The 23,348-nt window shown below is 40.3% G+C and overlaps 1 protein-coding gene across 1 annotated transcript in view; it reads right to left on the reverse strand.

Moving 5' to 3' along the window:
- MARCHF6 (membrane associated ring-CH-type finger 6) overlaps positions 1 to 23,348 on the reverse strand; it is an 81,838-nt gene that overhangs the window by 8,674 nt on the left and 49,816 nt on the right. The window contains exons 11-22 of the mRNA XM_080803856.1: positions 21,060 to 21,118; positions 19,802 to 19,882; positions 19,486 to 19,554; positions 19,331 to 19,405; positions 17,947 to 18,081; positions 15,347 to 15,466; positions 14,483 to 14,583; positions 11,460 to 11,597; positions 10,264 to 10,468; positions 8,430 to 8,499; positions 5,536 to 5,717; positions 3,795 to 3,929 (exon numbers count right to left, since the gene is read on the reverse strand). Coding sequence (XP_080659982.1) covers positions 3,795 to 3,929; positions 5,536 to 5,717; positions 8,430 to 8,499; positions 10,264 to 10,468; positions 11,460 to 11,597; positions 14,483 to 14,583; positions 15,347 to 15,466; positions 17,947 to 18,081; positions 19,331 to 19,405; positions 19,486 to 19,554; positions 19,802 to 19,882; positions 21,060 to 21,118 — 1,370 coding nt within the window. The remainder of the gene's footprint in view (positions 1 to 3,794; positions 3,930 to 5,535; positions 5,718 to 8,429; positions 8,500 to 10,263; positions 10,469 to 11,459; positions 11,598 to 14,482; positions 14,584 to 15,346; positions 15,467 to 17,946; positions 18,082 to 19,330; positions 19,406 to 19,485; positions 19,555 to 19,801; positions 19,883 to 21,059; positions 21,119 to 23,348) is intronic.

Raw genomic sequence — 23,348 nt, forward strand, 5'->3', positions numbered from 1 at the left:
CTTATTAGGGGATGTTAAATCCCCTGGATGTATTCTCCAAGACCCTTACCCTTTCCTGTAACGTCCTACTTGTTCGGTTTTGCTCTGTGCTCGGCAGTGGTCCCCCAGGAGCCCAATCTGAACTTCAGTGGTGACTACCCACATCTTCAATTCAGCTACTGAATGTCTGAAGACCCATACTATACAGCATCACAGTTTCACTGTTTTACTGCCACCGTGTGCACACGAACACATACCCCCCTTGATCGCCTGCTTTCTCATTCTTCCACCCGGACACTCATGGCTCGGGGAGCAGCTCCATGCCACATGGGACGTGGTCTGATTGCTCTGCCTGGCCTTTCTGTCGCTGCTGAGCAGCCCCCTAGATAAAGCATTTGCTGTTTTTCTATGAGGTTCAATGAGGCTCAGGTCAGACCAAGTATAACTTAAAGGGCTGCAAAAGGACCTCTGAGCCCTTTAGACCTTTGGGAGAGCAGGTGCCAGTCCCCTGCAGAGAACATGGTGAGAGCCTCTCTACGGCTTCTGTACTGTCCCAGGCTCCCAGGTAGGGAAGATTCGACCCACATATTCAGCCTTCCTTTGGCCTTTGGGAGTCTAGAATAAACCCCGGTGAGGTTCATGCTCACCTGAGGAAGTCCACAGTCTGCTCAGGTTTAAGCTCTTTCTAGATCCACTGATATATCCAGTCCTTCCTGACAGGATAGGACACACAACACTAGTTACTCTGCTAGAATTCCGAGAGTCTAGTCTCTGTAATTCTACAACTGCTTGACACAGGGAAGGCAAGTAACTAAGAGTCAGGAATGGAGTAAAAGCAAACTGTTCTTTCAAATGTTAGAGTTTTATCCAGAATTTTAAGGATACCATGCTGCCATATCCATCTACAACTGGAATATTTCTCCTACTTAAGAACATGTCTGAGAGCTACCTACAGCAAAACACACGGCTCCACTGCACTCCTTTTAACTGCTGCACTAAGGGCCAAAGTAAAAATGTATCACCTTTCTTTAGTCATTCTCTGTGGATGGACATCTGGGTTGCTTATAATTTTGGACAATATAAAAAAAAAATGACACGGTGAGAACAGCCTTGGCTGTGCTTCCTGCACACATGTAAATGTTCCTTTGCAGCAGATTTGAAAAAGTGAAACTGCTAGGTCATAGTACAAAAATATTCTTCAAACTGGACAGCTTCCAGTTTGGGTTTGACAGTCTGACAGTTTCCACGTTGGGTACTGTCAAGACCACCAAGGACACAGAGGGAACCATGCCAGCTGCAGTCACTACCCACTGCAGTGAGGAAGAACACACAGTGTGGGAAAGTTGGGGTGCTCAGGAAGACGGGGAGAGAGCTTCTTATAGCAGTTCAGTTTGCTTGAGGTGATGAGAGAGAAATTTATGGAAGCAGGGCTTTGCTCTACGTCCAATCCTTTAGAAAGTGAGGTAATCGATACTCGGTCTCTTATTATATCTATCCAGAAGCAGGGACTGACTGAGGCTAAAACAGTAGCTGGGAATGAAGCAGCAGCCAATGATGGGGGGTTGTTTTCTCATTTTTGTGCTTTGGACAATGCTCATGTTTTGCCTGTGTTCAGACATGATTATGAAAGAGTCTTGCTTCTGTCTGGCTCCATCACGGTCACACAGTGGTCTTATGTGATGCCAATGTGCTGTGAAATTGTTCCTGCCAGACAGAACACCAAGGCCCAGCTGATGATGCCAGGCCAGCTCCTGGGTATCGGGGGCTACCTGTTCTTTTTCGGTGCGGCACACTGCGTAACACCGAGATGCAAACAGTACCTATCTGCTGCATGGGCAGTGATCACTGGGTTAAGGCAGCATCTGACTAACCTCCTTCCATATAGTAAAGTTATGTTTTCCTTTGGGATATCAAGTAACCTGTAAGATGACACTGTGCCACCATTCAAATAACTACTAACTACTTCTGCACTGTAGTGGTGTTGAAACATGCCTGCAAATTCTTCTCCCATCAAGTGGTTGGTACAGCCCCTTCCCCTGAATCTGGGCCAACCACTGTGCCTTGCTTGTAGCCAACAGAATGCAGTAAAAAGCAATACTGTGGGAATTCTGAAATGAGGTCATAAAAGGTGGCACAGCTCCTACCTTGTTAGCTGGGGCATTCATTTCTCTCAAGTGCAGTGTAAGAATCCCAACACCCTGACACTACCAAGCTGTGAGGAAGGCCAGGTACATCCAGGAGCTACAGCTAACAGCCCAGCTGGGGGAAAACCAACAACCAATGTCAACAATACAGGTGAGCGATGATGCTTCCGAAGGATTCCTGGCGCGGCTCTCAAATCACCACTGGGCTACTGAGTGTTCGCAGCTAAGGCCCCAGGTAACATGAAGCAGAGACAAGTCAATATGGCCTGTCTTGATTTCTAGCCTGCAGACGCTTTGGACATGATAAACGGCTGTTTTAAGCCACACAGTCGTGACGTAACTTGCTAGACAGCAATAGTAACTGAAGACCCATCAACTTTCCCCTGATGGGTTCCGTATCCACTGATCAGCCATCCTTGCTGGAATCATTTATTTTGTTAACTACTGCAAAGTAGTGATTTTCTTTTGTCAGCTGGCCTTATTCTGTAAAAAAACAGCTTTCCTTCAACCCCTGATGCTACCTGACTTTACTGCGATACGGCTCTTACATGAAGACATCACCTGGGCTTCATTACCTCCCTTTATTTCCCACTTTCCTCCCCGAGTCTGATCCAGACAACACAGGGGTTTGAGGCAGCTCCACACATACGCCCTGTCTCACTGCATGGTGGGCCCCCTCGCTCCTTCCTGGAATATCGTCTTCCTTTCTTACCCACTCCTCTGTACTCTACCAGGTTGTCCGAGACACTGTCTCCTACGGAGAACCAAATCCCAGCTCCCCAAACCAGGATAAACACCTCTCCCACATGATGCCACGACAACCTGTGCTTGCCCCAGTCACAGAGCAGCCACCAGCCTGTGAGGCGGACAGGAAGTACCTGCACTGGCCTCATTTCCGTCTGAGGGAGTTACAGAAGACAGGGTTGTCGCACACATTCGAGCACTAACGTAAATATGTGCTGTTAAATGAAGTTTTTGTGGAGGCTCTTCATCTGGAGAGTAGAGGAAGGGAAATACACCCCACATAATGTTCACTTCTAGCAAATCCACTATCATGTATGTGAGGAAGAAACAAGGCTGAAAAGCCTCTGAATGACTGAAGTCGGTGCCTAGCTCTTCCCCCTAGGATCTCTTAAGAACCTGAAGTCTGTGATGCTAATTTCCGGCTCTAAATACTATAGAAAAGTAGTATTTTTCTTCCCTACTAGCTTTGCGATCTTTGTTGTGATCTACATAGGTTCCGTCAGAATGCTCTTTTTAATAAGTCTGTTACTCTGAGGAAAACACGCTCTAATTATTTAAAAACTCTAAGTTACTACTTAACGTCTGAAACCTAAAAGAAGCAAGAGCTCTCAAAGTGGAAAGATCAATGCATGTTAGTCTTTATCTTTAAATATCAGGTGAAGCCTAAATCAACAGTGACATTTTAACCTATAAAGACCTTTTAAAGGAATTATATGGCCTGCATATTTTGAAGTCAATAGATTAAAATGCATTACTTAATCGATTTTATAAAGGTTCCTATAATAGAAAAAATTAAGTTTTTCTACACAAACCACCTATAATCATTAAAAAAAAAAAACAAAAAAACCCAAAAAACAAAAAAAACCCACAGATTTTTCTGATTCCAAGTCCACAAAGAAAAATCATGAGCAAAAGTCATGCACTTACCTGCCACGGGTAAAAAAGAGGAGTCTGATCCAAGGGAACCCTCAGGGGAGCAACAATAACCAGTTCAAACAGGAGCCCCAGCAGGAGCGGGACAAGCCCCGCCAGCAGCACAGCAACTATCAAAGTCTTCATGATCTATTGGGAAATGAGGCCATGTCACTAGGGAGTCTTTCTGACTTTTAGCTAAACTCTTTATTCCATTTGGTAATTTATTTTTCTTCTTTAACCCGATGCCTAGCAGAACAAATATATTACTACCTCACATACATTTTACGTTACACCATTAAATGAAATTTGAATATATACAAGCTCAAGCTATAACAGAAGCATGAAATTACTATGCATCTTTGCCATAAAACTCTACAAAATTCACTTGATTACATATGTTAATCAGGTGGCTGTGCTGTTTTTCTCAATCTCATTCTCAGGGGCAGGCTTTTATTTGTCCAAGAAGAGCTACCGATTATCCCAAGCTCCCATTCCAATTTGTGATGACCCCTGAGGTGGACTGGTATAGGAAGGCTGTGCATAATCCCAGTGAAGGTAATTAATCAGTTTGATCCAACTGGCTCCCTCCAGAACCCTCTATGGTCCAACAGAACTCACTATGATGACAGAAATGTCCTGTATCTGTGTTATGGTAGCCATTAGCCACATGGCTAGAGCCAGAGCTCTAGAATTTGAACAAAGCAACACAAAATAAAAATAAAGTCAAAACAAAGAGAAAAAAAGAGCAACTATGAAAGCGTCACTACAGAATCCTGGTGAAGAAAGGATTCTTTAGAGTGGCTCTGATGTGCCGAGGTGCATAGGTCTGTTTCAGCAAGAGACTAAGATGATGAGGGTGAAGACACAGTACTTGATTTTTTATATGGCATACTACAGATAAAGAAGAATATCAAAGGAAAACTGGTATTAGCTGGTTTCTGTATTTTAAATATAGTTACATGTCCCATTATCTTGTGGAATTAAATAGCAATTAAAGCCCTCTGTTCATAGTATGCAATAAATCTCATGTTTTTCTTTCAACACTAATATTAACCTTTCAGTGAAATGAAAATCTAAATTCAGATACAAAAGGAGTTACATAAAAGGAGTGGCATAAGCAGTGAACTATCCAACATCATAATCAATCAGTAAGTCACAATACCTGGACAATGATCCCACACTGACATTTTTCCCCACCTTCGTGCAACTAAGTACTTTACTGAATAATAATTTCCATTACTTACTACACGTTCACATTAGCCAAGACATTCTTGAATTAGTAAAAGAACGTGAAATTAAAGGAATCCCATTTATATGAAAAACATGCAAAACTTAATCCTGAAGTCAAGATTTTACATATTCAAATAAACCAAAAAATCAAATTTTAGAAAAAAAATCTTAAAAGGAAATTTCCACTTAAATTGATTTTAAATTCTACAGAATATCTTATTCCTTAAAAATTTCCAAAACAACTTTTCTAATTGCACTACTTACTTACAGGTCTAACTGGATCACTTAACAGGACAATTTTCTTTGGACACTGACTACATCTGACCATGATTCTCAGAATTAACCAGAAAGCTACTATCGTCTTAAAGTAATATTCCTTCTAACTCAAAAAAATCAATTCTCTTGACACTACCAGCATAATGAAGAAACGAAAGAGAAAAGATTTAAAGAAATGATTAAAAAAAAAAAGAAAATTTCCACTAGTCCTGTCAAAGACGACCAGTTCTTCATTAGAAAAACCTACCATGAGGGACCACTCTTTAACCTTCTGGAAGATCACTCTGCGTCCCTGTGGCATCCATGCCACCAGCACCGTCACTGCCCTTATGGTGAGCCAGCAAACATAGAGACCACAGGCAGCTGTGTAGAGCTCATGAATTTTGGCAGTCCCCGTCCAAAACGACATTAACCAACGGCCAGCAAATACTGAAAACAGAAAGGCTGATAAATGAGATATATAGCTATCTATGTAAAAAGAACTATAATCCTGACGTTCAGTATTTTCAATTTATTTCCATCATTTTATGTCATTAATAAAAAGATCACATTTGGATATAATATATCTTCATTAAAAACAAACAAGAAAAACCCCCACAAACTCTAAAGAATGCAAGTATTTGATTAAGGCACAACCAAAGCCCAGGAAGTCACTGGGGACAAGCTCTCCTGTGACATCTCTTCTGACTGGCCATGCCAATCACCTGTTCTTTCAGAAATGAAAAAGATTGAGGAGGTTGTTCTTACTGTTTTTATCACCAAATAAAATCATTATACACATAATATGACAAAAGTGGGGAATTTATTATTTTGCTGTCAATACTTTCATCATTTAGGAACATTATGAATAATTTAGATTAACTTTCAATTAACTCATTCATCAAGACAGAAAACTAGGGGTGCCTGGGTGGCTCAGTCAGTAGGGTTAAAGCCTCTGCCTTCAGTTTGGGTCATGATCCCAGGGTCCTGAGATCGAGCCCTCTATCGAACTCTCTGCTCAGCGGGGAGCCTGCCTCCCCCTCTCTCCCCGCCTGCCTCTCTGCCTACTTGTGATCTCTGTCTGTCAAATAAATAATAAAATCTTAAAAAAAAAGAGAAAACTAAGCTTATTTTAATAAGTGGGCATAATAATATTTTAAAGCACAATAATCAAAGAACATCACATTAATTTTCTTAGAGAAAAGATCCAAATATGCCAAAACTTAGAAGAGATTTGAGAAGTATCTGAAGAACTGCTTCAGATAAAGAGTTAATACAAATAAACTCTACAATGTACGGATAAAAATCTGCCTCAGGCAAGACCATTCGTAAAGTAACTTTCTTCACATGGTTACTCCTCCATAAGGCTAGAAAGACCAGCAAGGCCCGAACGTCTTGTGTATCTTTCTACGGATTGATTTCCTCTTAATACAGTACTACTTATTATTTTCAAATATCTAAAAGGAGCTAGTGGCTATGCTGAGCATTTTCCATAAATCATACCATTAATCCTCCCCAAATCCCCCAAGTAGCCACTATCCAAGGTCACGTGAGGGTGAAGGCTGGATCTGAACTCATGCCTACGTGACAAAGCTCATGCTCTTGACCAATGAACCAAACTGCACCACACTGCCTCCAAGTGAATTAAACCAGCTCAATAGTTAAGTCTTACAAGTTGCACTGCTGGCAACCAGACTTCTTTGCAACCTCACAAAAGGGTTTGGGTGTGAAGATAAGTTATTTTTACAGACAAATATACATAAATGTTACGTGAAATAAACACAAGGATGGACAGATGAATAGACTGTTGGATAGACATAATTTCACACACTTCTAATAAAGTGTTTTTGAGAGAACAGGGTTAAGGTTTTAATTTATAGTAATATCATCAGAAAAGTAAACTATGGGGAGAAACAGCCTCCTTGCTACCTTAAATGCATACTATGACACCAAACATTTCTAGGATTAAATATGACTATGTTCTTCCCATTAGATGGTGGGACTGGCTTGCACTTTCACTGCCAAATTCAGGTACTAAACTATGTTTTCTTCTTTTAAATTTTTCTTAATATTTCTGATAAAAACATGTACATGGAACATAAAAACCACAAGTAAAAGCAGTCCAAAATTCAAAAACGAAGTTTTCTCAGCAATATGTTTACTACACTGCACCTAACCGTTAATCACACTTTGTCACCTCAAGAGTGGTGATTGTGAGGAATAGTGAGCTCTTAGTGTAGGTCTAAAGATCTTTATTCAGAAACATGTAAAAAAACCTTATTTTTTGCCACCACTTTAAGTTAAATCACAATTCCTACAGATTAGAGAATATCCTCATTATTTTTAGAAACCTCACTTGAAACTGTATTTCCTACTTGCTCTTTCCTAACCTTATTAGCCCTCATGGAAAAACTCAAGTATTTAATACAAATTTAATTTATAGAAGTGTAGAGATAGCACTATGATCAAGATAACAACTCAGTATACATTTATGTGCTTGTAAGAGATGAAAAGTATCTTCCACTTAATGATTATTTAAGCAGCTAACATGTATCAGGATGATTCAGAATGTTCTCGCTTACTATATACACTAACTGGGAGGGTTGGGGCGACAAGCTGCTCCTGAGACTTTATCACTGGCTTCAGACTCAACCCCATTTACCTGTGACCTTTGCAGAACATGATAAACTATTATATTCACCCACAGTGTCTTACTTGTTAGAGAAGGAAACGGTGTCTAGCTGAAACTTAAAGATTATTATTTGTGAATACCAGATGATAAAGGGAAACAGTATGGCTTCATCAAGTGTCTAGTGACACCATAGAGTGGACCGGAAAGATACAATGAGGGCAAACATAATTAACATCAAAAGACTGGCTTGAAAAACTTATTAAAGCCATACAGGTAACTTTTTGAAAACCCATACTATAGAGAGACCATCTCCAAAAAAACCGAGTCACCACACATACTTTACTTCTAAAAATGAATCAGGAATTTTGTCTTGATATTATTCTCCCCTCTGTTCCAATACAAATGATTCCAAGGAGAGGGAGAACCCTAGAAAGATCATATTCCATATGCAATCAAAAATAAAGGGCAAACTATTTCAAGTTTATACTCAATGAAAGAGATACAAAGCATCTCACATCATTAGCTCGTACCTGGTAGAGTAAGGCAGATGAGGCTGGCAATCAGTAAGGTTATACACATGAAGACAATCAACAAAAAAATCTGCAAGGCAAAACACAAGACTACATAAATGGTTCCTATGTGCTCAATGTATTTCATGACACCCCTCAAAAAAGCGCACAATTCCCCCAACAAAAAGAAATTGCCTATATTCCTAGGTTTTCTTCCATTTCACATAAAAGAGAATTTTTATTTTAGGTAAAATTACCTACAATTTCAGCCAAAATAAGTGTCTATTGTCATATAATCTGATACATCAGCAAGTAACAAGTAAATATATTTTTTAATCAGAATGCATAAAAATAAAACAACCACCTTTAATTTTACCTATTAATTAAAACTAAAAACATTCACTTTTTAATCAAATTCTCAAAAACAAGTTTTCATGAAAGGAAAATGCTGTCCAGTTACAACTTTCTGTGCCGATGGAATCTGCACTGCCCGACACAGCAGTCCCTGGCACAAGTGGCCACAGAGCACCTGACACAGGGTCAGTGGGAACGAGTCACGAAATTTTCCACTGTATTTATTTGGTGTGTAATCCTACTAGAAAAGTACTTTTTTTTTCCTTTTTTTTTTTTTACTTTATTGAGTTATAACTCACAAAATTATATTTAAATTGTGCAACAGGATTTACTACAGCACCTTATAAAGGGATTCCCACCATTAAAGTAATTAACACATCATCATACCACATCCTTACCAGTTGTATTCACTTTTAATTAAGTTTAAATGGTGCTTCCTGTACTGAGAAGTGCAGAGAAAAGGGAGTACACTAAGAGGAAAGCAGCGGCCATGGGCAGAAAAGGAGCAACTCCTGCTCGCCTTCTACCTTACCAGACCCCCTCTTCCCCCGCCCAGAGGGCAGAGCTCTAGCGGGGAGATGGAGAAGGACCTACAGTCACACTCTGAGGGGAGCCTTTAAGGCTGTCAGCTTTCCCCGACTGAGAAAACCTCCTATCAATTCTCTCTGATCTGGGCCAGGAAGTACCTTCTGCCCATCTAAGAGCCTCATCTCCCAGGACTCCTCCCATCTCTCACGATCACCTGCACACACCCCACCCTCTAGATACAGTTAATTCCCAAACCTACCAGCCTGCCTTTTGGTTTGGCACAAGCCTGGAGTGCCCTTCCATTTTTCCATTTTCTTCTCTGTCTGGCCTAACTTTAGAAACTTAAAAGCATCACCTCCTCCACAAAGACTTCTGGACGGCCTCGGAGAAAGCATTCTGTGGAGCAAGGGCTGACTAAGTGTGCAACAAGTTACCATATCACAAGTGAGGTGAGGACCAAGACCTAACATTCCAATTTAACAACACAAAAGCCCCCACCACGGTCCTTGTCAGGAACAGTTTTGGTGGGAGTCTGGGGGGACAGTTGTGTCGTTAACCAGTCTTGTCTTCAGTTACATCAGATGTAAACATGAGATGACTCCTCCCTTGCAGTAGTGGGATGGAGAGTAAATGGGAAAAACATTGGAATGCCCATTCCAGCTCCTGACACATAGCTGACATAGATCAGTAACGTTAATTTCTTATTTTCACTAGGGTCTTCAACACTGCTACTTTCAAACAGGGAACAAAAGCACACAGAATCTCAACCCCTATGATCCATCTCCAAAATGTGATAAAGTTCTGGGACATTTACATATATTATCCTGCTAATGGGAGGACTAGGGGTTCTTGTCAGGAGACTGTAAGATATGTCTATATAGAGGACTACATGCTAACAGCACTAATAACAGCACCAATTTCTCAAAAGGAATTTGAAAAAACTTCACTTCTGCTTAACTCTTACAGTACCTACCCTGAGTGGAAAATTTAAAGGCCGGCGATAAGGCTGAAAGCCGACAGGCCCTCCCTGCTGGAGTATGGCTTGGTGGGCTGCGTGCAGGCCTTCGCCCACCACGGGAACAGCGTTGTTATTTCGAGCATGCTGATTATTGTTAACTTGCTGATTTGCGCTGTTCTCATTTTCTTCCTGGTCTCCCAATAAATAGGAATGAAGATCCCTGTGTAAAAAGTACATTCTCACTTGATCAGAATAAAACAGCAGAAAGAGACTTAGCTTCTTATTATTACTTATGGTAGAAAATGTACAAGTAGTATCTGTACACAGCAGTATTAAATACCTCATTCTGGTCTAAATGTTGGTACCTGCTTTAAAGCAAACCTTTCCTAATTAAACGTTAATGTCCACAACTCCCCAGAATTCAGCTGAGTTACTGTGTCCGCTGTGGCGCGAGCTCAGCTACAACCTCCAGAGCGCCCGTCAGTCATGGCAAACATGCAGGGGTGGAGGAAGCAGTTTGGGGCAGGCAAAGAAGGGCACCTGCTTAATCCAATACAACCAGATGCACATTTCACAATAAGGTCTCTGCAGAACGCCACAAATTTTATGAAAGAAACATTTAAATTACAAAGATTCAACTTTAAAAGTAAGTATATAACATAGAAAGCTTGAAAAAAGTAAAGGCAACATGTTGACTGAATGCCCGAGAAACCTCCTGCCAGGAAAAAAAAATCAGGGATGGGGTGCCTGGGTGGTCAGTTAGTTAAGCATCTGCCTTTAGCTCAGGTCATGATCCCAGGGGCCCTAGGATGGAGCCCCTGTTGGACTCCCTGCTTGGCAGAGAGTCTGCTTCTCCTTCGCCGCCCCCCACTCACGCTCTCTTTTAAATAAATAAAATCTTAAAGTAAAATAAATAACCAGGATTAAGTTGGTTTGCTTTTAATGCACTGAAAAAAATGTTTACTTACACCCTGTGTAATGAAATCAAAGAACCTGGGCCAGAACCAAACCTCTGTAAGAGGGTAAAAACATGCACACATTCTCCACAAAAGAACAGACAATAATTAGAAAAATACGAAAAATTGAGAATTAATTAAAAGAAGTATCATATACAACCTGCAGATACCACCAATGGTCTCTTCTTAAAACTACTATTTCCGGAGTGGGGCATGGAACACACTCGTCAGAAGGGCTACCACCGGCCTACTTACAGCAAGTATCCAGCGGTAACGGTCCACGCTCGCACAAGCCCCTTCAGCCACTGCCGCGTGTGTCCCTGTTCGAGCAGCGCTGGCAAGACCACCTGAAGCAGAAGTAGCTCAAGGGACAGTTCACTCACTGGAGCATCACTAAGACAATTACAAACAGTTGTAATTTACACTGTGAATCTATTTTCCCATTATAACTGTATCAATGTTAAACATCAGATGGGCAAAACACCTTCAAGATCGCCTTATAAACTCACCACTGTTACCACCTCTCCCCCACTCTCCCTTGAAGCCAGCAAAGCTTCCCCCTCCGACTCCTCCAAAACTGTTCCCCACAAGGGTCACCAACGACCTTGGTGTTGTTAAATCTGGTGATCAGTCTCGGTGCCCACCTCACTTGCGGTACAGCAAGCGGCATGTCACTCAGTTGGTCACTCCATGCCCCCCAAAACACTTTCTCACTAGATGCCTTTCTAGATCTGTTAGCAGCCCTTCAGCTCCCTGGGCTGGAGACAACGGAGGGCCCCAGGCTCTGTCCTCTCTCCTCTCATCTACGCATGCTCTCTGGACAAATACAAACTCCTGCGGCTTAAAGTACCGCATTTCTGTGAATGTCTATGTACCACTCAGACAAGTTCCCTAACTCCTAACTTCATATCCGAAGTGCCAACTCAGTGTCTCCTACAGACAAGAGACATCTTAAATTGATCATTAGCAAATGTCTACTCTTCTCTTTTAATCCTGCCCCCCCACAGCCTTCCGCACCTCAGCAAATGGCAGCTCCATCTTTCCAGGTGCTCAGGACAGAAACGTGGATCCCTGACTGCCTTGTTTTCACTCCACACTCGAACAGCCAGAGTCCTGTTGAGTGGACCCCAAGACTACCCTAAATCTCACTTCTCGTGACCCCCACGGCTACTTCCTTCACCTCAACTACCCTTACCTCTCACCAGGATCACAGCACTATCCTCCCAGCTGGCTTCCTGCTCCTGCCCTGGCCACCCTGAGCCAGTCTCTTCTCATCACAGCAGCCACGGTGACACTTGGGAACCTGCATCAGGTCACTCTTCTATACCAACCCTCCCAAGAACTCCCTAAATCACTCAAGTGAAAGCCAAAGTGCTTACACCGGCTTATGAGCCTCTCTAGGATCTGACTTTCCATGACCTTTCTGACCTCACAGCGAACGACCATGCTTTCCTCCTCCTACTCTGGCCAAACTGCCCTTCCTGCTGCTACTCCAACGGTCCTCCGTGTCGCTGCGCTTGCCCAACCCCCTGAAAGGACACTCTACCTCCAGGAAACCACATGGCTCACTCCCTCATCACCTCCTTCATAGCTTCCTCAACTGTCCCCTCTTCAGGTCATCAATCACTTCTAAATCATAACCCCATTCTGACCATTCTCTCTATTCCCTTTGTCTGCGTCATTCTTCCCCATAGTATTTACGACCCCTGATATACCTCACTATCTTTTATCTATTTTTATGGCTGTCTCCCCATCACGTAAGCTCCGCAAGAACAGAATTTTCTTGATTCTGTTTTGTTCACTGTTATATACCTAGTACACAGAAAAGTACCAGGCATATCATGGGTCCTCAATTGTTTTTAATGGAAGAATGGAGTAAAAACCACTATGTAGTTCAAAAACTTTGCTAAACTTCTAGGTGTAACTACCAAAATGGGTCTGTCTTAACAATACCTAAAGCCAAAACCTGTGCTTCCCTGGTTCTATGACCAGGTCCAAGTACATGAGGAGGGAGTGATGATATACTTTAGGGAAAAACTCAAGAGAATAAAACCTTAATTTGGATTTTGAGGAAAGATAACATAAGCTTGCCAGGCAAACATGGGGAAGGTTACTCCAAACAGAAAGGGAAAAACAAGAAATAGCTAAGTATTTTAGCTATTGTTTTTTAGGGAGACTTAATGGAAAGGAGTATGGCTGGAGAGCAGAATTCAAGTTAGACAATGCTGGGACCAGATGCTGGAAAGCCATTGTGAGATTATGCCAAGGCTTGCAGCTCTCTCTAAATGACCCAGATATTATCACGGAGATTATGGAGGAAAAGGTAGGGTGTTAAGGATGGGCTATAAAAGGAGAAAAAAAGGACGGCTTAAAACTAAGGAAGTAAGTGGCATATCAAGTTGGATTAGATAAGAGACCTTTAAAAATGAAACTCAGGGTGCTTGGGTGGCACAGTTGGGTAAGTGTCCGACTTCTGACTTCAGCTCAGGTCACGATCTCAGGGTCTTGGGGACAAGTCCCTGTGGGACTCCACGCTTAGCAGGGAGTATGCTTGAGGTTCTCTCTCCCCCTCTCCCTCCACCCCGTCCCGCACTAGCATGCTTGCTCTCTCTTGAAAATAAATAAATCTTTTTTAAAAAATGAGATTTAAAAGATCTAAAGCCCAATGAGAAATAGATCTGAGGAAGAAACTGGGGTGTCTGGGTGCTCAGTTGGTTAAGCATCTGCCTTCAGTCAGATCATGATCATGATCCCCTGCTGCTCCCCCTGCTTGTGTTCTCTGTCTCTCAAATAAATAAAATCTTGAAAAAAGAAAAGAAATCTGAGGAAGAAACCCAATTTCCTGGCAGATTTCTGTTCAGGTAACTGAAAGGATAATGCAAGTCACTAAAAAAAGGAATAAAGGAGAAGTGGTAGAACAGGGGTTTCTACGGGACTTAAACTTTTAAATCAAAAGGATTTTGTATCTGTAAGCTTTATGTCTTATTTTTAATCTATAGTTAAATATACAACTATAGTGTATATGATGTGCTTTTCATATAAAGATGTTTGTGGCTAACGTGCTCTCATTAAGTATGGTCAACATTTCAATGATGAACAAATGAGCACTTCATTTGCAGAAAAGTAAGTCTTCCTTTGGAAAATGTAAATGCTAAACTAATGCTTATATAATCTAAAATGGCAAAATGCAACTATCAAACGATTTCCAGTATCTGTTAAGAAATGAATGGGTGTCAACAGAACTAAATTAGTAAAGCTTCCAAATTTCAAAAACTCACCTGTACAGCATGACATTGTATGGAAGAAAATTAGGCAGCAGACTCTTAATTATACGTATAGGAAGCCAAAGCATCAGAAGGACAATGGAGCCAAAGACAATCTGCAGTAAGACAAAAGACAGGTCGGCACTATAAATCACTCCCATGAGAGACAAATAGTCTCTGAACATACCCAACCAACACACACTCCAAGTCTACACCCACCCAGGGTCCAGAGCGTTCTCACTCCACACACTAAACCTGGGTCACTCTGCGGACAGCATGCGTTCCTAGGGAGGCTGCTCCTCTCTCTCTAGAACACCAGGGCTCCAAGAGGAGCCACAAAGGATAATCACTGCATGGTATGTGAAGAGAGAGTCAGAAACTTACAATGAAAGACCAGAACTGTCTGCAACTTAAATCACCTCTAAGTATTATAAGACATGACCCATATTAATAGCTACAAATTTTCCAAAGGGCATAAGATTACTTTTTAAATTTTATTTTGGAAAAACTTAGTTTTAACTAGGTAATTTTTTCTTCCAGGCAGGGAATAAGCTTTGACATACTTCTGTTAAAGAGTTTAATGTAAAAGCTATTAACAAATCTCCACTTCTCCAATGCAAATGAAATGGAATTCTAAAACCCATAATTTGGCAATTATACTACTTAAGAACTGGAGGACATTTCTGTCTTAGTAAACATTTTATTTACCTTATCAAAGTAACCAATAAAACAACTATTTGACAACAAAGTTCTACAAGCTTTGATAAACATAAATTTATTCAATATATCTACTTTACCAGTCCCTGACCAAAACATGCCCCCAACAAAACAAAAGGGTGGCACACTTTTACTTAAAAAACAATAAAAAGGTATGCCTACCACTGACAAAATAAATCTTCGGAGATGCCTATAAATGGGCAAATGGATCATTTCTTGTACTGGATTAAAATCTGGATCATTCAAATTCCTTAGAAACCACAAGACACCAGGTCGAAGTACCTGCAAATATATTTTAAATGCTATAAATACCAATATCTTCAGACTCTGTAATATGAGCTAAAATATTAACATAAAAATAGATTCTTAAAATTTTAGCTTCTTCGTAAAATGAGCCCCAGAAAATTCACATGGTTTTCCTATGAAAACAAGTTCCTAAATCAGAACATGTACGGAAACCATCTTGTGTTTGATGTCCTTTGATGCTTTTAATAATTCAATGAAAAAAATTAAGTAAGTGCAATTTGTCAAGAAATCTAAGTCTCTGAGGTGAAAATTAAGTATTTTTTTAAAAAACACTGTCATTATACTGCATCGTCTGGTAAAAAAAGAATTACACTGCAATTTATAAATGTTCTAAATAGAAGATCTGATTCCAGTCTTACACTCCCGAGAGGAGGTATCTTGTTAATTAAGAAACCCTAAAGCTTCTCAGCATTTCATTCTACTGTCTACATCTTTTTTCCCTTTCTCAATGGAAATCATCAACCCAAGAGGCTGTGGGTGACGGGGCAATGGAAGAGTCTGGGTATCAGTCCTGAGTGGCCCAAATCCTCTGAGTTACCCCATGTACGCCTCTCAACTGCCCCAACTGTATTTCCCCATCTTCCAAGTGAGGGAGTGTATGACCTCTGTGGTTCCATCCAGATCTCCAATCCTAGGATTCTGTACCAACAAAAAACCACCACGCCAAGGAGATGAAAAACTTCGATGTAAAAACACTTCATCACTTAACAGTGTATTTCAGAGACTGTATATAATTATAATTCGGAAAAGATTTAGTCTCAAATGCTTGTTTCAAAGAAAGAATACAAGTTTTACCTACAAATAGACTCTACTGAACTTACACTATATAATTCAGGAAAACATTCTGACCCCAGCCCACTCCTTAACTCCTCAGTATCTCAAAGGAAAAAGCACACCAAGAATAGCACTAAACCTTGGTGCTTTTGTATTCCACTCACACTGGATTAATCGGCCTCCTCTGGCACTCCTGCTCATTCTCCCCCTGTACTTCTCCACCACCACTCTCAAAGGAACAGGTTTGACTTGTCTGATGGCTGTATTCCTTCCCAGGATATACAATCAAAAAGAATGGGGATCCTGTCTTTTTTTTTCTTTTTTTTTTTTTTTAAAGGTTTTATTTATTTATATTAGAGAGAGAGAGTGAGAGAGGGAACACAAGCACAGGAGCGCTGTAGAGGGATAAGCAGGCTCCCTGGAGCCAGATAGGGGGCTCAATCCCAGGACACCGGGATCATGACCTGAGCCAAAGGCATAAACCTAACGACTAAGCCACCCAGACGCCTCCTGTCTTTGTTTCTTACTATTACATCAGCATACCGTCTGGCCCAGAGTGAACATGGAGTAGTATCTGAGGAAATAATGCACAGGAGCAAGTACACTTGTCAAAATTACTCATTTTTATACTTCCCACTGCATCAGAATGACTGAGCATGAGATGTATACTAATCAAATACTGACCCTGTTTTTTTCATTTTACTCTCTTCAAATCAGTAAGGACTATATTCTTTTCTTTCTTTGTTTTTTTTTTTTTTTAAGATTTTATTTATTTATTTGATAGAGATCACAAATAGGCAGAGAGGCAGGCAGAGAGAGAGGGGTGGGGGAAGAAGCAGGCTCCCTGCTGAGCAGAGAGCCAAACCCGGATCTCGATCCCAGGACCCTGAGATCATGACCTGAGCCAAAGGCCGAGGCTTTAACCCACTGAGCCACCCAGGCGCCTCAGTAAGGACTATATTCTAAAAACAGGATGAGAACCGGTACCCATCAGGCAAGCGAACTGGAATCATAAAGGCCTCACTGTAACTCCATGCTTAAGGTGTTTGACTACGTATTTTGCATTTTGATCCTGCAAAACCATATTCCCCACTTTGGGTATTTCCAGTACTATATTTCCTTAAATGGAGTCCAAGACAGACTCACATCACATAAAATTCCAAGAACTTGTATGAGAGGATCGTCACAATACCTATCAAGTAAAGCAAGTACTTTTAGTTTTTTCCCTCAATCTACTCATCTTTCAAACTCAAAACTAATTACATACAGAAATATTAAAACTTGTCCATTTTTGAGACAAATAACTAAAAAGAATTTAAAGAAATAAAGCCAAACTCAGGGCGCCTGGGTGGCTTAGTCATTAAGTGTCTGCCTTCAGCTCGAGTCATGACCCCAGAGTCCTAGGATCGAGTCCGACATCGGGCTTCCTGCTCGGTGGGAAGCCTGCTTCTCCCTCTCCCACTCCCCCTGCTTGTGTTCCCTCTCTCACTGTCTCTCTCTGTCAAACAAATAAATAAAATCTTAAAAAGCCAGACTCATCTATCAAATTATCTATATCTTAGACTAAAATAACAGAGAAAATGAGTCAGGAAATCACCATTAGCCTTTGATGGATGGCTTGCAGTTAAAACAAAAGTCCTTTCCATCAATTTACAGGGCTGGCATTTCCCTGCAGAGCTTACCTCTCTCAGCAACAGGATGAAGGAGGCAAAGTAGAACACGTACACCATTCCCACTAGCCAATGCAGAAACATGGTAGTACCTGGAGCTGACTGAAAGCTCAGTTCTCGATCTTTCAGAGTAGCATCAAACATTTCCTAAATCAAGACAGAACAGGTGAGAGAGATTTGTACCGCTCACATTTGCAAATTAACATCTCCATCTTCCAGGAAGTGAATAAATCACCATGTGCGTGGGTTACAATGTTCTAGGACTCCAGTTCTTTTAATGCCATTTCATGGTGTCAAAGAAATATAAGTAAGGCTGGATACTATGTCAAAGATGTGTAATTATGACACTTTAACATTTTAACTATTAGAAGACTGATGAATCAATTGGTGAATAAGAACTTTAATACTCCTGCTACTGTGAAGAACCATTTTTGGTTAACACTAACTTCTTTCACAGTTGGTGGAGCATCTGACTCTTGGTTTTGGCTCAAGTCTGATCTCAGGGTCATCAGATCAAGCCCACATTGGGCTCCATGTTGCACTCTGCACTTGTCACCAAGTCTGCTTGGGTTTCTCTCTCCCTCTCCTTCAGCCCCTCCCTGCTGTGTGCCCTCTAATAAATATATCTTAGAAAAAAAAAAAATCTTCTTTCCACGGTTACATGTCTGAATTCACGACAATTTTTTCTTTTTCTTTTAAAGACAGAGAAAGAGAGAGCACAGGAGGGAAGGACAAAGTGAGAGAGAGAATCTTGAAGCGGTCTCCTCACTGAGCATGGAGCCCCACACTGGGTTCGATCTCTAGACCCTGAGATCTGGACCTGAGCCAAAACCAAGAGTCAGATGCTTAAAAGACAGTGCCATCCAGTCACCCCCTACCCCGACAAGTTTTAATAGTAAGGTACAGGTGAAAATGTTATCTCAGAACCAAAGGCAGCTTTTCTACGTACAAAATATTTTTGAAAAGTCAAAACCTGATTACCACTGACAGCAACTAAAACTTATCATCAGGACTGATCATCTTAGTTAAAAGAAATGGTTAGAGTTGAATTTACTTATTATTACAAAGACTGCTCTTATCAGATTGTTCTCCTTATGTGCATAATGTTTTGAAATTACTGTAAAATTTAGAAGAGTAAAAAGAGTAAGAAATTTTTCACTGGTTATTAGAAAACATCTAGTCAAAATATTCTAACATCAAAAATTTTCACAAAGCCTCAAAAAAAATATCAGGTACTCAAAAATTAGTAACATTAAGACTTCACAATGATCCATTCTCAGGGCGGAAACAAAGCAAATTATTATCACACAGAGTTTCCTTTAAAAGAAATTCATTCTAAAGACCTCCCTTTTCGACACCTTTACATTGACTATATCTTAATGAATAATAAACTTACCAGGGAACAGATATCCAGCCACCAGCCACAAATGAGAGGGAACACTCCAATCTCTACCACCACTAACAAAGAAACCTTAAGTAAAAACAAAAACCATCAAATACCATCCAAATGGGGAGAAATCATTTCCAGTTTTAACTTCTAACAGGAATTACCTTAACAACAATATAGCAGACTCCCAGCAAACGACGAGACCTATGAAATTTAACAAGAGTTGCCAAGCCCTATAGCATCTAGTCAAGGAAAAAAATCAAGGATTTAAAGGTACAAAGAAACAGGTACTTATTTAGGCAACACGTATTATTTGACAGAATTAATTTCATACTTCATCTGCCCTCATCCTCGCTACAAATAGCTACAACTTTTACTGAGAGGACAGAAGAGAAACAGTTTTGTCCCTAACAGGAACAACTCTTTGGTGTGAATAATAATACCACCAAACATCCATGTTATTAGTTCATTAAAGGATACATGGCAAATTATCAGTGTTATTGCTAAAAGTATATACCCAACAATGGTTGTGATTAGACCTTCAAAATGAGATGCCTGGACCTAGAAATAAAAATAAATAAAATTTAATTTTACCATACGGCCTCCCTCCCAGCTTAACAATGTATTAAGCGATCCGAGCAGGCTCAAAGTGAACTGCCCCAGCAACTTACAACTAGACAACTATGAAGTCCCTTTGAACGACATCTCTGCAAACCAGATTCTCCCACTGCTAGCGATCTACTCAAGCAGGCAAAATAGAGTGATTTAAATTTTACAAAAACAAAAGCTGCACTACACTAGTCTGCACCTACTCCATCCTGCGGGGGACTGCAGGCTGAGCAATGAAAGCAGCAGCACACCGTCCAAGCAGCCCATCTGCCAGGTAAGTCTCAGCCTCCTCACCTCCTACCCCAGGAATGACTTTACGTTTCCCTTGTTCTCCAAGTACAGAAAGTAGAAATTTGGACAGTGACGAATCTTTTAGGTTCCTAAATTTCTGACAGCAAGGGCTGATAGTTTGGAAATTCAAATTTATCAAAGCATGTATCTGAACTTTCCAAGTTCTTGTGTTCAGTGAAAACTGAGAGCTACATTAAATACTGGAACACATCTCTTTGCTCTTTCAGAACACTTCAGAATGTGATCTTTCGGGATTCACATACACAAACTGAACAGAACATTCCAGAAATGTCAGATCTCCTTAAAAGACTAGTTCTTTCTGGAGCCCCTGTAAAACAGTTGTAGGTTTGACCATTCAAATATTTATCTATCTAAAAACAAGAACAAAATGTCAAAATTAAATTCTTTAGAAAACACTGTAGCCCATCATTCCAAAACAGACCAACCCTTTTTTTTTTTTAACTTGACTGATATACTATTACTTTTCTAAATCACTATGGGAAAGCTGAGGAAAAGGGGGAAAAGGGAGCAAGTTAATGGAATGGGTCAAAAATCAGCCTATAAGAAAACTTGCCAGTAGCATGCCTTTGGCCTGCCCAACAGGAAGGCAGTGCACCATAGGATTCAGAACACATTTTTCTTAGCTGGCAACATGACCTACTATGTCTTGAGTGACTGTTAGTTTGAAAAAAAAGAATGAGCTCGTGTTGAGTAACTATTGCTTTGCATAAGGCAAACTGAGAGATGATGTAACTCTTTACAACATTATCATTTACTCAACAAATATCAAGTTTGAGGGCAAGTAATGAAAGTAAGTTTGTAAAAGTAGTATACTCACGTGTTCTTCAAATCCCAAACCAACAAGGGAGAAATGACCAATGTGGTAAGGGCAAAATGCTAAAAGGGGGAGAAAAATTAAATGAAAACTTAAATCAAAACAATGAACACTCCTAGTACCGATTCACAGTAAAAGAAACCAGGGCTTTTTGGAGAAACGGAAGATTCCAGAACTAGGGCCAAAAATGCACTGCTTCGGACATTCTCTATAACCAGAGAACAAAGATATCAAGGTCTAATACGTTCATGACAAAAGGACCAGAACCATCATGAAGAGGGTCTTACTGGCCAAGGAAAGAATGATATGAGCCTCAAAGAATGACCAAAACTGATGGAAACATACAGAATGATTTAAAAATCCATGAGTTCGGGGCGTCTGGATGGCTCAGTGGGTTAAGCCTCTGCCATCGGCTCAGGTCATGATCTCAGGGTCCTGGGATCGAGCCCCGCATTGGGCTCTCTGCTTGCCGGGGAGCCTGCTTCTCTCTCTGCCTACTTGTGATCTGTTAGTCAAATAAATAAATAAAATCTTAAAAAAAAAATCCATGAATTCATAATTCTCAAAAAGGGGAAAGCCAAAAACAAAAAACACAAAGGGAAAAAAGAAAACATAAGGAATAACACTTTCCTCACCCCTGGAAATAGCACATCAATTGTTTACCCTGAAAACTGGTAACTGGGGGAAAGGACTGCATACCTGTCTCGCTTCTTCTGAACAAACAGGCTCAGGGTAACTAAGATGTTACTTAGACCCTCCAGTTTAAAGGAAATATGGAGACAAAAGAGCGAGGTAGTGGACATCGTACAGGAAGCAATTCAGACAAATGTAGAATGCAAGACAGACAGCTGACTTGTCTCTTCAACAAATCAATGGCAAAATAGGGTAGGAGTAGATGAGGGGAGCAAAGAGAAGACTATTCTAGATCAAAAGGAACTTAAACTTAACCAAAAGTAACGTGCAGATCTGGATCCTCATTCAAACAAACCAACTGTAAAATGACATTTAAGATCATCTAGAAATTTTTAATATGAAGGGTTGTTAGGAAACACTAAATTCTGCTAATTTAGTATGGTGTAATAATACTACTGTGGTTAAATGAAAAAATATCCTTCACATTTTCTTTTTTTTTTTTTAACATTTTATTTATTTATTTGACAGACAAGAGATCACAAGTAGGCAGAGAGGCAGGCAGAGAGAGAGGAAGGGAAACAGGCTCCCCGCTGAGCAGAGAGCCCAATGCGGGGCTCGATCCCAGGACCCTGGGATCACGACCTGAGCCGAAAGCAGAGGCTTTAACCCACTGAGCCACACAGGCGCCCCCTTAACATTTTCATAGTAAAAATTTTTATAGTCTCTTTTCTTCAAGTCTTTGTGTCATGTTAATAAAAGTTTACTTTTTAAAAATAAAATTGTATTTTCTTTATGGCAAAATTAATTGAACAGCATAGATTATAAGGAAAGCAGGGAGGGGGACTCAATCATTAAGACAAAAGTCAGAGTGAATCCATAGGGATCCGGCCACCAAACCTTTTTAATCAAGTATTCCATGGGTACAAATTTTTCTGAACAAGTATTCCCAACATATCGAAATTTATAAATCATACGCACATTTTATTAATATATTATGTGTATTATAAAGCACAAGAATTTCTTAACGAGTAAGAAAGAACTATTTGCAGAATTTTCCTATTTTGTTGTCTCACCCAACTCTGAGGATGACTCAAATTGGCCCCTGGGAAAGGCATATTTTCAAGTTCCAACTCTGTTTACATAGGGAAATATTAACCTGAGCACCAATTTTTAACAATCCATTTTCTATCCCATTACACAGCAACTATCAGATTAAGTATCCTGAAATTAAGGTCACTTTCTCAGTAACATTCCCTTCTATTAGGAGATACCCATATTTTAAGTTTATAATTCTGCAAAGTACATGACCACAAGACTCCAAAAATGCAAGTGGAAAATTCCAACACAGCAACCCAAGTAGGAAAGAAACAGGAGTGTGCTTAATCCCAATGACCATTCACCTTTAAGGGAAAATATACTCCTAAAAAGAGGAAAACAACTTGGTTCATTTCAAAAGATCCTAAGTATAATACAGATTTACAAAGATTATTTCTTCATAGTATATAAGCTTAGGAGGTTGGATTAGGAAAAAATTCACTTAAGATGTGATGTGTTTTACATAAATGTTAGTTATCTTTCCTGTAATTCATGTGGGGTTTTTTCCTTTTTTTTTTTAAAGTTTTTTTTTTTTTTAATAATCTCTACACCCAACGTGGGGCT

This window comes from Martes martes (assembly GCF_963455335.1).
Source record: "Martes martes genome assembly, chromosome: 5".
Classification (NCBI taxonomy): Eukaryota; Metazoa; Chordata; class Mammalia; order Carnivora; family Mustelidae; genus Martes; species Martes martes.